Consider the following 17,551-nt stretch of genomic DNA (forward strand, 5'->3'; position numbering starts at 1 on the left):
TTAGGGCCATGAGGGAATGAAGTTTGGACAGAGAAAGTAATCATTCTATTGTTCTCGTTAGTGTCTTTTCTGATTTCCTGTCCTAGATTCTTTTCACTTATTTCAATCAACTCATGAATTTTCCAGCCCTAGAAGGAGTCTGGTAGAACATGGCTCTTTTTCTTCTATCATCTATGCTATGGCAAACATTCACTATGACCTTGGACATAACTGTTGTTTGTGGACCATATTGAAGCATGGATCAAAGGTAGGGGAGAAGCAGATTAAAAATGCTTAGTGGTAGATTAAAAAAAAAGTTAGTCTCAGGGTTAGAAAGACTTCATTTTAATACTAGCTACTACTACTTATATAGTAGTATACTAGCTAAATATAAAACTTTATATTTATCTCTGTAATAATGAGGACCAGGCAGTGAGGGCCCTGTCCATCTACCCCATCCCTTTATGTAATGTCTGGGCTAGCTCTCTGGAGGATCTTGAGACCAGCCTTGATCTTAGTGGAGGAGTGAAGTAGACAGGAGAGTCACCAGGAGGATGGTCAAAGATGGAATGTTTCTATTTCCAGTCCTCTCAGCCCTTAAATACCTTAGTATGATTACATCTTTACAGCCCACTAAGTATGTATGAACTCTAGAGAACCATTACATCATCATATTAAATACTAAGTACTAAGTATATGTGAACTACAGAACCATCATCTCATTGATCACACTGTGTTAACACCCTGCTATAAGTATCTTTCCTTCAAGTATACTTTTTTCAGGGTTCCCCAATATCTTTGGTCCTCTACATCTTTACATCTCTATTTGCTTTCTTATAGAATCAGCTATTAGATGTTATACTTTTTGGGGACTGTATTAACTATCTCTGCCATCTTCATAGCTTCTATTTTGCGTGACTATTTTGCATGAAAAGGAAAGAGCAGAACAAAAAGAGCAAGGCATATGTGGAGGCAGGAGTATGCTGGTAAATGTTTAACAACTAACTCTCTGGAGGAAAAATGTGCAGCGGGACAGCCTTTTAAGTTTAATCAGCAATATTAACGTTTTCTCCATCACTTTCTAGAGATTACCTAAGCACCGAACTTGGAGAGTTTGCAGATTTCTGAAGTGTAAATTCTTAGAAAATAGAACAATCAGGGCTGGTGTTTTGGGTGAATGGTACAGACTGGTTGGTTGGTTAGGCACTTTTGGAACCCTATTCAAATGGGACTTGAAAGCCTGTTAGTGAAGTTTGAGTTTCATGTGTAAGGAAAAAGAGAGCTATCGGGCATTTTTGACAAGGTCAAAGCTATGCTTTGGAAAGTTAAAACTGGCAGAGGTATAGAGGATTGGGCTGGAGGGAGGCAGACCCTTCAGTAGTAACCTGGTTATGAGGTGATGAGATGATATGGGCCTGGATTAAGGTGGTGATGATGAGAAATAAGAAGAAAAAAAGAATTTGAGAAACATTTCAAGTGAAGATAGAGTCCTGAAATTCCCTGACTGAGGGTCAACTTGGAGAGTTGGAGTTTCATAAGTATCATGACTCTGTTGATATACCAGTTTGGCCCTGACGCTTAGTATGAAGTATCATGACTCTGTTGATGTACCAGTTTGGCCCTGACGCTTAGTATGCTTAAATCTCATGAATCTTGAATTGCAACCTGTAATCCTGAAACAGTCCACTCACTCTACTGGAGCTTGTCTTTTTATGAAACTCTAATTTATTCTTACTCTGGGGCCCTTCAGGACTTTCATCCCTACTGGTCCTGCAAATAGATGTGACCTGACCCTACGACCCTTGTCTCATCCTATTCTGGTTTTCCTATCCTATAGTCTATAGGATTAGGGCTCAGGAGAGCCTAGGAAGTACATCTGTGGTATATAGAGATGCCACTGGGTAATTCTGCCCCTGACCTGAAGCAGCAGAACTATAAGACCTCCTCCTAGAAAGGAAGGAGAAGGAATAGACAAACTGGCTCATCAGTAATGGAGCTGAGCTCCAAGATCCACCAAAAGTAGGGAAAGTGCAAAGCTCGACCCAGAAGACAATAGGACCACAATTCTACTGGATCTTCTGTTTTCTTTCTTTCTTTCTTTCTTTCTTTCTTTCTTTCTTTCTTTCTTTCTTTCTTTCTTTCTTTCTTTCTTTCTTTTTTTATTAAAGCCTTTTATTTTCAAAACATATGTATAGATAATTTTCAACATTCACCTTTGCAAAACCTTGTGCTCCAAAATTTTTTCTCCCTCCCTTCCCCCTTCCCCCTTCCCTAAACAGCAAATAATCCAATATATATTAAACATGGGCAATTCTTCTATACATATTTCCACAATTATCTTGCTGCACAAGAAAAATCAGATCAAAAAGGAAAAGGTGAGAAAGAAAACAAAACGCAAGCAAATAATAACAACAAAAGTGAAAATATTCACACTCAGTCCCCACAATTCTCTGTCTGGGTACAGACAGAGGCTCTCTTCATCACAAGACCATTGGAACTAACCTGAATCACCCTGCTGTTGAAAACAGTCAAGTCTATCAGAATTGATCATTGCATAATCTTCTTGTAACTGTATACGGTGTTCTCCTGGTTCTACTCACACTTAGTATCCATTCATGTAAGTCTCTCCAGGCCTCTCTGAAATCCTCCTGCTGATCATTTCTTATAGAATAACATTCCATTACATTCATATACCATAACTTATTCAACTTTTCTCCATCTGATGGGCATCAACTCAGTTTCCAGTTCCTTGCCACTACACAAAGGCTAGGGGTTCTGGATAACCAAGTGATATAGTGAGAAAGTGATCAGCGTTGATATAGTGGAGAAAATCCTGTGGTTGGAGTAAGGAGGTCTTTCTGCGTTTTCAGTAACAACACCCCTCATTTGACCTATCAATCCCAATCAGCTATCATTTATAAATCTCCTTTTCATGGCTAAATACCTTGAACAAACTGCTTACAGTCTATGTCTTCACTTCCTTTCTCTAACTTTCTGAACTCTTTGCAGTACAATTCTGTTAAAAACTAGCTATGTGATCTTGGGCAAGCCATTTTTCTTCCTATGGGCTTCGGTTTTTTCCTCTGTAAAATGAGATTGTTAGACTCAGTTCCATTCTCACTCTAACTTGATTTTCCCCTCAAGTTAGGTTCTATGAACTTGTTTATTTTGAGAAGTATATTCCAACAGAACCGATTTCCTCTTGAAATCCTATTATTTTATTTTGTGGTGTCAATTGGGGTTAAGTGACTTGCCCAGAGTCCTACAGCTAGTAAGTGTCAGGTGTCTGAGGTCAGATTTGAACTCAGGTCCTGACTCTACGGCCAGTGCTGTATTCACTGTGTCCCCTAGCTGCCCCCATGAATTTTATATAAAAATATTATTCTGAGAAGTACTCCATAGACTAACTAGAATGCAAAAGGTCAATGCATATATATAACCTATATCAGATTATTTGCTGTCTTGAGAGAGGGGAGATAGAAAAATTTGAAACACTAAGTCTTACAAAAACAAAAATTGAACACTATCTTTACGTGTATTTGGAAAATAAAATACAATTGAAAATTAAAAAAAAAAAAGAATTCAAGACACAAAAAAGGTGAAGAATATCACTTCTGAAATGTCCAAATAGGATCTTCTACCCAGAGTATCATGGAGACTTCTAATCTCCTTGCTTTCACTTCCATGAACCTCACCTCTCAACCAGAGGAAGGAGATTGGAGGTACTGAAAAGAGGCCCAGGGCCTCTCTGATCTCCCCATCTAGTCTCCTTTCCCAGAAAGATGTCATTTCTATAGATCTCAGTTTCCCCTTTCCTAGACCCTCTCCCAACAGTAAAAGTTCTTTTTTTTTTTTTTTTTTAATTTAATAGCCTTTTATTTACAGGATATATGCATGGGCAACTTTACAGCATTAACAATTGCCAAACCTCTTGTTCCAATTTTTTACCTCTTCCCCCCCCACCCCCTCCCCTAGATGGCAGGATGACCAGTAGATGTTAAATATATTAAAATATAAATTAGATACACAATAAGTATACATGACCAAAACGTTATTTTGCTGTACAAAAAGAATCAGACTCTGAAATATTGTACAATTAGCTTGTGAAGGAAATCAAAAATGCAGGTGTGCATAAATATAGGGATTGGGAATTCAATGTAATGGTTTTTAGTCATCTCCCAGAGTTCTTTTTCTGGGCATAGCTGGTTCAGTTCATTACTGCTCCATTGGAAATGATTTGGTTGATCTCGTTGCTGAGGATGGCCAGGTCCATCAGAACTGGTCATCATATAGTATTGTTGTTGAAGTATATAATGATCTCCTGGTCCTGCTCATTTCACTCAGCATCAGTTCGTGTAAGTCTCTCCAGGCCTTTCTGAAATCATCCTGTTGGTCATTTCTTACAGAACAGTAAAATTCCATAATAATCATATACCACAATTTATTCAGTCATTCTCCAACTGATGGACATCCATTCAGTTTCCAGTTTTTAGCCACTACAAAAAGGGCTGCCACAAACATTCGTGCACATACAGGTCCCTTTCCCTTCTTTATAATCTCTTTGGGATATTATATATAATATATATAATATAATATATATATATATATAATATATAATATATAAAAGTTCTAATAAAGCCACTTCTAGCCTTCTATAGGTAGGGCTGTTTTGTTTCCCTAACCCAAAGTCCAGCATGAGGGTCCAGGAGCTATACTGAGAACAACTGAGCTGTGGATATGACCTCTCTCCTCCAGGTTCCTATGTGACCTCTCTTCCCCTGTACCTGCCAGTCTTGAGCTCTGGAGCTGGATCTTGCTGTTCTCAGAAGTTGAGAGTGCAGGGGGTGGGGTGCAGTTGGCTGAGTGTTATCCCACACTCCTATAGATAACGATATCCTGCTAAGGGCCCAATCAAAGGCTGAGTGCTTGGGGGAGGTGAAGAGGGGTGAAGGGTGAGCACTCAAGATTCATTATCAATATTTAATTTGGGGCTTTTGAATGGATCTCTGTTCTCTGTTCTTAGCCCCTTATCCAGAGGCCACCTGATTAGGTTTCCTGCATCTACTCCTGTGCCTGCCACAGCTTGCCAGAGATGTATCCTGGGCTTGGCTGGGGGCAGAGCTGTACGAGGTGTTCATGTACAATGAGCCTCTAGCAGGATTTTTTTTAAGTGCCACTCTCTCTTTGATACTCAACCTCTACAGATAGGCCTTAACTGTGCAAAGTGAGACTCTGTATGTCTCCATTAAGTTCCTGACTAAAATAACTCCTTGAACTCCCATCCTATGTCCCCAGCAACCACATATTTCATTCCTTTTTCTTCTCACATTTTCTTTGTTCTCTTGAGTGGATTTCCAGCCCTACTGCTATAAGGATTTAGAGATGTAGGAATAAATATAAATAAATATGAGGTAATTAGATACTCCTCCTAGATCACTGCCTTGTGACAGAGGGGCTTGCATAATTCAATAAAACAATGAGCTATGCCATGAGGGGTTACTCAAAATAGACAGGTCATAATGGAGAATTCTGACAAAAAGGTGATCCACTGGAGAAATGGCAAACCACTCCAGTATCTTTGCCAAGAAAACCCCAGGGCCCTGACTCCAGGTCTGTGTCACCTAGCTATCCTCACGTGTTTTATTATATACACTTAAAGATATTATTCTGAGGACTCCATCAGCTTCACTAGACTACAAAAGGAATCCAAGATACAAGAACCCCAAGACACAAGGCACTGAAACCTCAGTATTAAAATGCCCAAAGATATGACATCAAAGGATGAGTCCCTCAGGTTAGAAAGGGTCAGTGTGTTATGGTTGAAGGACTCACAAAGAATTGGACATGACTGAGCAACAGCAAATTTAGTTATCAAGTAGTGAGGGAGAAAGGGCATTAACAGCTAGAAGAATAAGGAAAAGAAGGAAGGAATGAAAGAAAGAAGGCAAGGAAAAAGGAAAGGAAGAAGGGAAAGGAGAAAGAAGGGAGGAAAAAGGGAGAGAAGGAAAGAAGGTAGGAAGGAAGGAAGAAAGGAAGGAAAGAAAGAAATAAAAAGATAGTGTTTAAGCTGCATCTTTATAGAGAAGCAAGATTTGACAAGATAGAGGTGAAGAGAAAAAGCATTTTAGGCATGGAGCATGAAAACAGGAGATGGAGTGCCCTGTGAAAGGAAAAGAGAAAAGACCAGTCTGACTGGATTGTATCAAGTGGGAAGATTGCAATGAAGCTTGAAAGATTGATTGGATTGTGAAGAACTCTAAAAACCAAACAAAAGCATTTATATTTTATCCTAGAGGCAATAGGAAGACATTAGAGTTTACTGAAGGGGAAAGTGACATATTCAGATTAGAACCTTAAGAAAAATAGCTTTAAATAGCTGGGAAGGATAGATTGGAGAATGGAAGAGAAAGGAATCAGTTAGGAAATGATTATAATAATCTAGGCAAGAAATGATGAGACTAAGGTGGTGGCTGTGTGAGGAGAGACAGAGGGCCTGATTCCAGTGATTTTGTGAAAATATAAATGTCAGGATTTGACCCCTGATTGACTGTGTGAAAGGGAGAAGTGAAAGATAATGCAGACTGAAAGCCTTTGAGACTTAGAAGGATATTGGTGTCTGTGAACAAAACAGGGAAGTTAGGAAGAGGGGTGAGTTTGGGAGGAAAGATAATGAGATCTGTTTAGGTTATATTGAATATGAAATGTTTTAGGGACTTCCAGTTAGAAATATCCAATAGGGAATTAGTGATGGGGAATCGAAACTCAGGGGAGAAATTAGTACTGGATATATAAATTTGGGAGTAATTTGCGAAGAGTTGATAATTAAACCCTTAGTTGATGACAAAATCCCAAGAGAGTTGAGAAAAAGTAGAGGTTCTAATTTAGATCTCAGCCTAGCATGAGTAACTACAATAGGGTGTCTGTGCAGATTAGCTACAAGTTCTTTATTTTTGCCCTCAAAACAAAAGAATATGTACTATAAATTACCCTTCCTAATTCTATTTTGCATGCCATTTAAAAAATGAGTATATATAAAAGCTTTCGCTAATTTTTCTCTCCAGTATGTCATCATTGTGGGGAAGTAACTGGTTTCTCAAAGGTTTTTCCAGGGAAGTCCAAGTTCTAGCATGATCCTATCAAGCTAAGAAGTTCAGGCCCTATTATGGACCTGGGGCTCATTGTCACAGAACCAGCTTAGCTAAATGCAGAAGAACTCATCTGGCTATTGGGTAATGAAGCTTTTTGGCCATAACAATTTGTCTATGGAATCAATTTAATGGTAACTATTTATACGCGTGTATGGGCTACCCATGTCATTGAAATCATAGATCTTTGTTGCTCCCCTTAATCCCACCCCCAGAAGAATGTAAGCTTCTTGAGGGCAGACAATGCTTAGATTTTTTTCCTTTGTATCTCCATCCCCTAGCAAAGGGAATTCATTCTCTAAATGAATTCTAAGATTCTTTCCCTCATGGAGCTGTCCCTTCCTTCATGGAGATTGTAGTCATCATCTCTGCCTGATTTAATGATTCTATAATAGAATAAGTCTTCCTCAAGGTCTATCTCCTAAGTTCTATCTAGCCCATTGACCTTGGTGTGTGGTATATAAGCGAAGCAAAGGATTCTCCCTGCCCTCAGCTTGGATCCTGGGAGCATTCCACCAATCCTTCAACCTATATGTGAGTGGATCTCTAGCCTAGACTGATTTTTCCTTACAGAGAGAGTGACTATAGGGCTTCAAGGATTCTTTTTTTCCCCAAAGAATTGTCTTTCAATCTTCCTTTCTCTAGAAAAGTCCTTCCTAATCTTTTCTCTACACAGTCCTTTTTTTTTGTAAACTAAAGATTAATAACATTATCATTTCACTCCATGCCTTCCTCTCTCTCAAACTTGGACATGAGGAGAAGGGGGGTGGTCTCAATCCAATTTGTACTTGGTTATCATGTTAGCATTTGCTCTGTTTGTTTGGAACCAAGAGGCTCTGGGTACTTAATAGCAGATTAAGCAGTCAAGCTCTGGATAAGAAGTTAAGACCCCATTAGCTCCTGCCCTACCATTTATGCCAACTGATTATTCTGTTTACTGAGTCTGGCAGGAGAATATGTGGAGGAGGGGAGATAGCCCACTCTGGATGCATATATATATGAGAGTCCCCAGTGGTTCTCTTCAGCTCAGAGTGGACCTCAGGAGGTAGTAACAGTTGTTTCTACTGTTTGGCGAAGAAATCAACCATGATGAAGTGGCTAATCATTGCCCTTGTCTGCCTCCATTTTTCAGAGGCAGACAAGATAATCAAGTAAGTCCTGGGTATGGGGTTGGTGGTGGCTGCAGAAAACTAATGCATAGGAGAGAGAAGGGAGCAGGCAGCCCAGTGTACTGGGAAGAGCCAGAAAAATTGGGCTTAAATTCTGACTCTGTAGTATACATTACTTGTATTACCATGTAGTATAACATGCAAGTCAAATTAACCTTCCTTGACTTCAGTTTCCTTATTAAAATAATAATGGCTGGTATTTGTATAGTGCCTTAAGATTTACAAGTGCTTACAATATTTGTAAACTGTTTAGCCCAGTGCCTGGTACATAATAGGGACTTATACTTATTACTGTCCTCCTCGCCTCTACCTCCCTTTTACATGTTAATCATTTGCTCCTTATAACAACTCTAAGAAGTAAATGTTATTATTATTATCCCCATTTTACAGATTAGGAAAACTGAGGCACAGAGAAGTTAAGTACCTTACCCAGGGTCACATAGTAAATATCAGAAGTAGAATTTGAATTTAGGTCTTTCCAACTTCAAGTTCTTTCTTTCTATCCACTGAGACATCTATCTTAGCTATAAAATGAGTTAGATGTTTGGTAAAGGTATGTAGTCAGAGCAACTGGATTTAGATCCTGGATCTTTCACTTATAACTTAGATCACTTTGGGCAAGTCTCTTAATCAAAATGAGAATATTAAACTAGAGGATCTCTGAAGTCCCTATTAGCTTCAAGTCTAAAATCCCATGGTCTTAGGAAGGAAGGAGTATCAGGAAAGGTAAGTTATTCTATAATCATCAAATAAATCTGTAACACCAAAACTTCTGAAAGGCAAAGAAGGATCTCAAAGAAATTGGGCTATGGGGGAAATGGCCAAAGATAAAGGACTGTCTCAGTGCTTCTATGCTCATTCTTGCCATTTCCATCCTCCAACCTAGAATTTTCAATGTGCATGATAATTCAGTTAAAGCTATCAAGCATTTATTAAACACACTATGTATATGACAGAAGACTTTTTTTTAATTAAATAGTTCCTAAAGAAACATAATCTATGGGAATGGTGGAAGGAAACAAATGTTAATTAAGCACCTACTATGTGCTAGGCACTATGTTAAGTGCTTTAGAAATAGTATCTCTTTTGATCCTCACAACAACACTGGGAGGTAAATGTTATTATTGTAGGGAATGAGTAGTGGAGAGTTATATGTTTAGAGAGGGATGCACATGTTTGGAGGACCTGTCATTGTGTGGGGCTTTAAGGGAGACAGAATAGACATCTCTAACCTTTTATTCTCTTTCTCTTCTCCAACGGAGACTTTCAGTAGGAAAAGCAGGAAGTGGGGGTTGGAGGCCACTCTCTGAACTAAAATTGAACCCATATGCTCTCTTCAATATTTTCAGTTTAGGGGATATAACTGGCTTCCATCTATTTTTTGATTGTATTGTCATTTTGAAGTGGTGGACCCCAAGCTCTCTATCCAAGACTTGACTCCTTTCTCATCAAAAACCAGTTCCACAATGAATATAGATAGAGAATAACAAAAAAAAAATCTCATTTATCCAAATCATAGTAAAACAGAAATCAAAAGTTATGCATACTAGGCATATAGAGTAAAGAAACTCTGCCATTGGGAATGAAATAACTCAGATTAACCAAGAGAGTTCTAACCTAAAATTCTTGAACAACAACACACAAAGTCAATACAAAGGAACTTCAGAGTAGGGAAAAAGCATTCGATTAGCTGAAGGACATTTTGGATGATCCTCTGGAAAAGATCTGAGCTGATCTGAGCTGAACTGAGAATTATAAGATGAGTCTGAAAGAGACTTTTGCATAGACACAGCCAAAGGTAGGAGGGAGTTATGCTTCTTGTTTCTGAGCTCTTGCTGACCAGGTCAGTGGAGGTTTTGCTGCTGGATTGTGGGTGGGATTGGGAGGAAGTGAATACTGGGACAGTTCCACTGATATTAATGCCCCATTTCCAGGGTCCCTTTGAAGAGGTTCAAGTCCATGAAGCAAGTGATGAAAGAGAAGGGTGTGCTTCAAGACTTCTTGAGAAATCACAAGTGGGACCCTGCCGCCAAATACTTCAACCAGTTTGCTGTTGGTTATGAGCCCCTGGCCAATTATATGGATGTGAGTGAATATCTTCTCTCTTTCTTCAAGCTCCAGAGTGTGACAGTCAGCTATGATGAGCATTTGTTGGGGAGAGGATCCTAGATGACAGAAAAAAAGACATTTTCCACTCTCAGGAAACTCCCAGTTTGATAGAGAGGGACAAAGTCCTTGCCTTGAGGGCCCTTCTTTTTTAATGAAGGTGATCGTACTGAGACTCAAGATAGGTCCTGCAATGGTACTGCATTGGCAGATTGACATGAAGATAGGTAGGAATAACTAAGGAATAGGTTGAATGACAATATTAGAAACAACAGAGATCTTGGCAAGCTTGAGTACTCTGCCAAATCAAACATGATGAAACTGAATAGAAATAAATGTAAAGTCTTAGACTTGGGTTAAAAAAAATCAATTTATCATTAGAGGTATTTAAAAGTTACTCCTTAGTCAATCACTTAACCCCTCATTGAAGTTCTTCAAGTCAAAACTAGATAACCATGTTTCAAGTACTTTGAAGAAAATATTTTTCAGGTATAGGTTGGACTGGATGGTCTCTGAGGTCTCTTCCATCCCTGAGTTTCTGGGACTCTGTAGACTGTCAACTGATGAATAAGGCAAATTTAAAGGATAGAATGCAATTGTGCCTACAATTTAGCTTTGCTAGATGCTACAAGATCTTAGGTAGGCAGGAGATGATCTGAGTGCACAAGTCAACTAGCATTTATTAAGTAATTACTATGTGCCAGGCAGATGGCAGATCTCTGTAATATGTTGACCCAATCTTCCTCCCTAGATGTCTTACTATGGGGAGATCAGCATCGGGACCCCACCCCAGAACTTCCTGGTCCTGTTTGACACTGGCTCCTCCAACCTGTGGGTGTCCTCCATCTATTGCCAGAGCCAGGCCTGCAGTGAGTACCCCGGGAAGGGGGGGAGAGGGGAGAAGAAGGAAGGAAATATAAGGACCTCAATTGAAAAAGATATGGCACTTAGTGGGAAGAAACCAACCATAAGTGCTGGAATTCAGAGGAGGGAAAACTCACCATGGGCTAGGAGTCAGGGAAGATTTCATGTGGGAGTCAACACTTGAGCTGTGTTGAAGGATGGTTAAGGATTTGGATCCTGGTAGTTATAGTGGGGGCCTTAGAGGTTAAATGGAAAAGAGGTGAAAGGCCATTCTTCAATATTCAAATATGATAATTCTACTTAGGAAAGTGCAAACATGAGAGGGAAAAAATCTGTGTGAGTCTTCTTTATAGCCACTACATAAGATAGGGAATTCACATATTATTACTCACATTTTGTATATGTGGAAACTGAGGCTTTAAAAGGTTATATATGACTTTCCCAGTCATGTGGATAATGAATATCAGAGATAAGACTTTTGTCAGTTTTTCTAACACCAAGAATACTCTTTCCATTACACTACAATGCAGAGAAGTGGGGAATGGAGTAGTGGGAACAGGACTTATTGGCATTTACTGACATTCTTTTTTTGTCTGAGCAGCAAACCATCCCCAATTCAACCCCAACCAGTCTTCCACCTATTCCAGCAATGGACAGACCTTCTCTCTTCAGTATGGAACAGGGAGCCTTACTGGAGTCTTTGGCTATGACACTGTGACAGTGAGTGGTTATGGGGGAATAGGGTAAAAGGGAGTGCATGAATAGACGCCCAGTGATAGGGGCTCTGCTACAATTATGGGGCTTGAAAATCTAGGAGCAGAGATATGTGGGAGTCCAGCTGCCAGAGGCAGCAAGCTGATCTCTGAGGTTCCCTTCAGGTTTGTTAGGAGACTAGTCATAGAAGAGAGGAAGCTCTGCCTCCCTGGTTTTTCTTCCTTTTTTTTCTGCAGTGGGTTTAGTTTGGCTTCAGGAATCTTAAGGAGCATGAGGCATATGGGGAGGATGATCAAAGTTATGTATCTTGCTGTCTTATTGTGGAAAAGGCTCCAAGTCCCTTTAGGTTCTCTTTCCTCTCTAATCTCTTCCCACAACAAAACTATATCATGACAGAAGCTGGGTAGGTCCTGATCTTCTCCTCATTTGCTTCAGTAGGGTGGGGAGACTAAGCTCATCTGAAGACTTGAAGGAAAAGCTATCCTCCCTACGACCTTCTTTTGAGTTAGCCTGACCTGATGGACTTCTCTCCCACTCTCCACCCCCTACAGATCCAGGGCATCTCCATCACCAACCAGGAGTTTGGCCTGAGCGAGACTGAACCTGGCACCAGCTTTGTGTATGCCCAGTTCGATGGGATCCTGGGCCTGGCCTATCCTTCCATCAGTTCTGGTGGGGCCACCACTGTCATGCAGGGTTTGCTGCAAGAGAACCTGATCAATGCCCCTGTTTTTGCCTTCTACCTTAGTGGGTAGGTGACTTGTTTACTTCTTCTGCTCCCTCAGCCAGCTCCTGGGCTTTATCAATATATACATGTGTATGTGTGTATCTTTAAGTGTATAAAATCAAATACATAATATTACAAAATAAATTCATCATATTGAAAAACAGTGATTCTGTGAAAGGGGCCACATGGTTCACCAGACTTCCAAAGAAGTCTGTGATACACATATAAAAGATTAAGAACCTGCTCTGTGGCTCTTTCCTTTTCTCTTACTCCCAATAAGGAAATGGATGAATTAATTTGTACTTATTAAATACCTGTGATGAATGTGAGATAAAGATGGGGATGGGTCAGGGAGCCAGATGTAGGATAGCTAAGAGGTGGTCTCTGCCCTCAAGGACTTACTAGGAATTAGCTGATGTAGAGGGGTAGCTCCTGGATCAACTTGATAGGCTATAGCAGGTGAGGGGGACAATGAGGAGAATGACTGGATGATCTGGTGCTGGTGGGGAAAATAGGTCATGAATTGAATAGGAGGTTGAGACTCCTGGAAGCTCTGGAAAGCCAAGAAGTTTGCAATCACAATTCTTCTCCTTTTCCCAGTCTATATATGAGGGGTATAGAGCCTATATAAGAACCAGGAGAGATTATAGAGAGCCTTATGATCCTTATGATCATCCTTATGATCAGTGTAGGACTAGAAAAGATCTTGGAGGTTGTCTAATCTGACCTCCCTTTACAGATAAAGGAAACTAGATAGGGGAAGAAAAGGAACCTGTGATTTCATTGGTACAGGGAGTTTCCAGGTATGAAACTCTCTCTACCCATGAAACTTAATTTTTGTCATTGTTCAATCATGCCTGACTCTTTGTGACCCCATTTGGGACTTTTCTGGCAAGATACTCTGGAGTGGGTTGCCATTTCCTTCTCCAACTTATTTTACAAGGAGGAAATTGAAGAACAGGAAAAAGAACTTGATCAGGGTCATATATGTAGTAAGTAAGTGTCTGAGGCTGGATTTGAACTCAGGGAGATGAATCTTTCTGACTCCAAGCCCAGCACTCTATCCCCTGCAGTGCCACCTAGTTGCTTTAATGCAATTTACAACCTTTGGGAATTGCCTAGAACAATGAGAAATTAAGTGATTGACTTGACCTTCACACAACCATTAAGGTCAGAGGTAGGACTAGAATGCCAATCTTCCTGGCGCTGTGAAACCATCTCTTTATTCACTCTGCCATGCTCCTCCTCCAAAAGATTCAGAGGGACTTCCTACTACCCTAGGATGAGCTCACAGATTTCCACTCCAAAATTAACTCATCACTTGACCATGGTCTTTAGGAGTCATCTCGGCTGCCTTGTTTCTTCTTTGTATGGGAAGTAGGGCAGTGGGGGTGGAGTTGTTGATGAGTAATTTGGGCCTATGGGCTGAGTAAGAATCTTTGTGGGAGGAAAAGGGAAAGAGAAGGACCCTTTCTCCCTTGCCTCTCCCCGTCCCTCTCTAAAGCTGATATTTTTTTGTGTCCTCAGGAATGAAAATTCAAACAATGGTGGTGAAGTCACTTTTGGGGGAGTGGACACCAGCATGTTCACTGGAGACATCTACTGGGCACCTGTCACTCAGGAAGCTTACTGGCAGATTGCCATTAATGGGTATGTGAGGTGTGGTGGGGGCAAGGGGAGAGGGACTCAAAATGGATATATTGATGATAATTATTCCTTCAGTCTGGAAAAAAGAGAGCTTAGAGGGGAGAAATCTGAAGTCTAGAGAGAAAAGTCAGGTTGATAGCCTGAGTTTTTATATAAAATATATTTTGCAAAAAAGACTCTAGAGGAACAAATTCTATGAGGTGTCCATAAATAAGAAAGCTGAGTGAGGTAAATGCAGGTATGGGACATATGTCCCTAATGGGACTGGACAGTAGTCAGATAGCTTCCACTGTCCCAAATCCTGGCTCAAAGTGGATGGAGGAAGCCCAGTGGATTCAGACACTTAGACTTGGGGAATACCAAGATAATTTAGGCTGGGAATTCCTCCCTCTAGGTTTTCTCTGAAATAAGAGAAGTTGTGTTTTCTCAGCAATGGGCAAATTGAGACTGATGTGAAAGAGAGAACCTTGAATGCAGGCAAGAAAAGGGAAGGTACATTATCAAGAACTGTCTAATGTCAAGGGCTGTCTTCTTACAGGTTCTCCATTGGAGGCCAGGCTACCGGTTGGTGCTCTGAAGGTTGCCAAGCTGTTGTGGACACTGGAACTTCCCTCCTCACTGCCCCCCAGCAGATTTTCTCTGAGTTGATGCAGTACATTGGAGCCCAGCAGAATGAAAATGGAGCTGTAAGGGATCCTCTCTAAATCTCAGTTTCCTCATCTACAAATTGGGGATATTATACTTGGATTCTATATTTCACTGAGATGCTAGAAGGAAAGCTCTCTGTAAATCTTAAAGTTTTATATATATATATATATATATGTATATATGTTTGTATATATATATATATATATATTGTATACACACACACACACATACCCTATAAATTTTAAAGTTTTTTTTAAATATGTACATACAAGCTGCCACCATCATTATTGGTTCCTCTAAAGTATACTACAGCTCTGACCCCTATTTCAGTTTATGAGGATTACATTCAGAGTTAGGAGCCCCTTGGTCTGGGTATGGTTTGATCATTACTTAGGTAGGACTGATTTGGATAAGGTGAGTCAGGGGAGGTAGAAATTGGGTCAGAAAGTCTCTATCCTGAACTTACTGTAGAAGTCCTGGGAAATCAAATTAGGATGGTGTTCCTAAATACCTGCCCCCCATATACATATCTTACTTCTTGTGTTTCTCTCCTCCAGTACTTGGTCAGTTGCAGTAATGTCCAGAACATGTCCACCATCACCTTCAACATCAATGGTGTAAACTTCCCCCTTCCTCCCTCTGCCTATGTCCTTCCGGTAAGTTTTCCAACCTAGACATTCTTACTCGGGGTGGTCCCTGTGAATTGAGAGGGTAAAGGAAGGAGATCTACTGGTCACCTTGGGGGAGAAGGAGGCGGAGGGAGAGGTAGAGGAGTGATGAAAATCAAACTGTAGATTCTAGATCACACGCTCAGAAATACCTTCCTCCCTGCCTTGGCATGAGAAGGATGAAAGAACACAGGGATCGGGGACTTGGAGAATCAGATACACCTTACTACGTAGCTCTTTCAAGATGTTTTGTGACAGAATTATAGAATTTCAGTGTTGGAAGGGTCATAATTGAGAGCCTGATCCAACTTCCACACAAAACAGGGATCTCTTCTTCAGCATCTCCATATGGGAGTCATCAACATCAACTTAAATACTCTTAGGAATGGGGAGCTCACTGTTTCATGGGTAACCTGTTCCACTGTGCAAGTCATAGACTTGGGGCCAAGAGCAGAGGTCAATTAGAAATCAATGCTCAGTCCTCTATAATTACTGGGTTGTTCCTTTCTCAGGGCAACTTCCCTGACTTGACTCCTGTATCCCATTTTGATAATTTTCTTGAAGGACTGTATGGTTACAGAACAAAGGTAGATAGGTGGGTAAGTAGGGAGATAGATAGGTAATAGATATATGATAGATCATCAGTTAAGTGCTTACTCTATGCCAGGCACTGTGCTAAGAAGTGTGATGTGGCTCATGTGAGATGTCAATCCATCAGTCAGTAACAAACATTAAATAATGTGCTCAGCATGGTGCTAGGCATAGTGTGTGTGTGTGTGTGTGTGTGTGTGTGTGTGTGTAGTGAAGAGATAGAAAACATAATCTGGGCTCTTTCAAATTTTCTAATACAAGTGAAAAAGATTAAACAAAGAGAAAAAACAATGATATCAAGTAGTATTTATTCCTTATCCCCACCTCCATATCTCCGTAGTGGATAGATTAATCTAGGGAGGGACAGGTCCTTGTGAGATGAGGTGATCTAGGAAGATTTTCTAGAGAAGATTTAGAACTATTCATGCTCAGAGAAAGAAGCTGAAGCCTAAGGCAGATATTTTCTGCTCCATGGGACCCGCCTCCAGACAGAGATGGCCAACTTTCTGGAGGAAATAGGTCATTATAGGTTGATGGGACTCATCTTTTCTTCTTATTTCCAGAGCAACAGCAACTACTGCGAGGTGGGGATCATGCCCACTTACCTGCCTTCCCAGAATGGTCAGCCTCTCTGGATCCTTGGAGATGTTTTCCTCAGGAACTATTATTCTGTCTACGACCTTGGCAACAACAGGGTGGGCTTTGCCAACCTCGCCTAAGCTCCTCTTCCAGATTATTTTCATCTCCCTGGCTCTTGGTCTTCCCTCCCTTTCTGTCTCTCCTGATGGATTCTGGATCTTCATTGTGGGTTCTGAGAATCTATAAATAAAAATCATTCTAGCCCTTCATTCATTTGTCCATTCATTCAACATGTATCAAACCTTTACTGCATGGGAAACCACATAATAAGTGTTGAAGATGGTATTTCCAGAGGTTATATATGACCTTACCCCAGCTGTTATTAAGCTTAGTCTTCTAGAGAGATATAAATGTCAACATTGCTAACCATATGATAAATACATTAGAAAAGTGTCAAACAGAATGTGATGGGAAGTCTGAGGTGGGTAGGAGGGAAGATAATTACTGATTAGTGAACCATTTTGGCTTCCAATTTTTTTTGTGTGTGAAGTTGAAGGATCTGGGACGTTGAGGAAGGATAGGAAATTTCAGCAGGTGAGTTGGTGTTGGGCCTATTCTGTTGTAGAGTTTGGTTTAACACCAAATGTTAGAACAGCTCCACCTACCCATCATACTCTGCCTCCTCAAGGAAGGCCAATTTGTTTGTACTAGAAT

The 17,551-nt window shown here is 40.4% G+C and overlaps 1 protein-coding gene across 1 annotated transcript; it reads left to right on the forward strand.

Moving 5' to 3' along the window:
- Positions 1–7,488: 7,488 nt before the first annotated feature.
- On the forward strand, positions 7,489–17,096 carry LOC100917515 (gastricsin-like). The gene is made up of 9 exons (XM_003769045.4): positions 7,489–8,275; positions 10,228–10,378; positions 11,151–11,268; positions 11,865–11,983; positions 12,529–12,728; positions 14,232–14,354; positions 14,890–15,037; positions 15,557–15,655; positions 16,822–17,096. Exons 1-9 carry the CDS (start codon positions 8,211–8,213, stop codon positions 16,975–16,977), a joined length of 1,179 nt encoding a protein of 392 aa, XP_003769093.1. The 5' UTR covers positions 7,489–8,210; the 3' UTR covers positions 16,978–17,096.
- Positions 17,097–17,551: the final 455 nt, after the last annotated feature.

Source organism: Sarcophilus harrisii, chromosome 4, assembly GCF_902635505.1.
Source record: "Sarcophilus harrisii chromosome 4, mSarHar1.11, whole genome shotgun sequence".
NCBI lineage: Eukaryota > Metazoa > Chordata > Mammalia > Dasyuromorphia > Dasyuridae > Sarcophilus > Sarcophilus harrisii.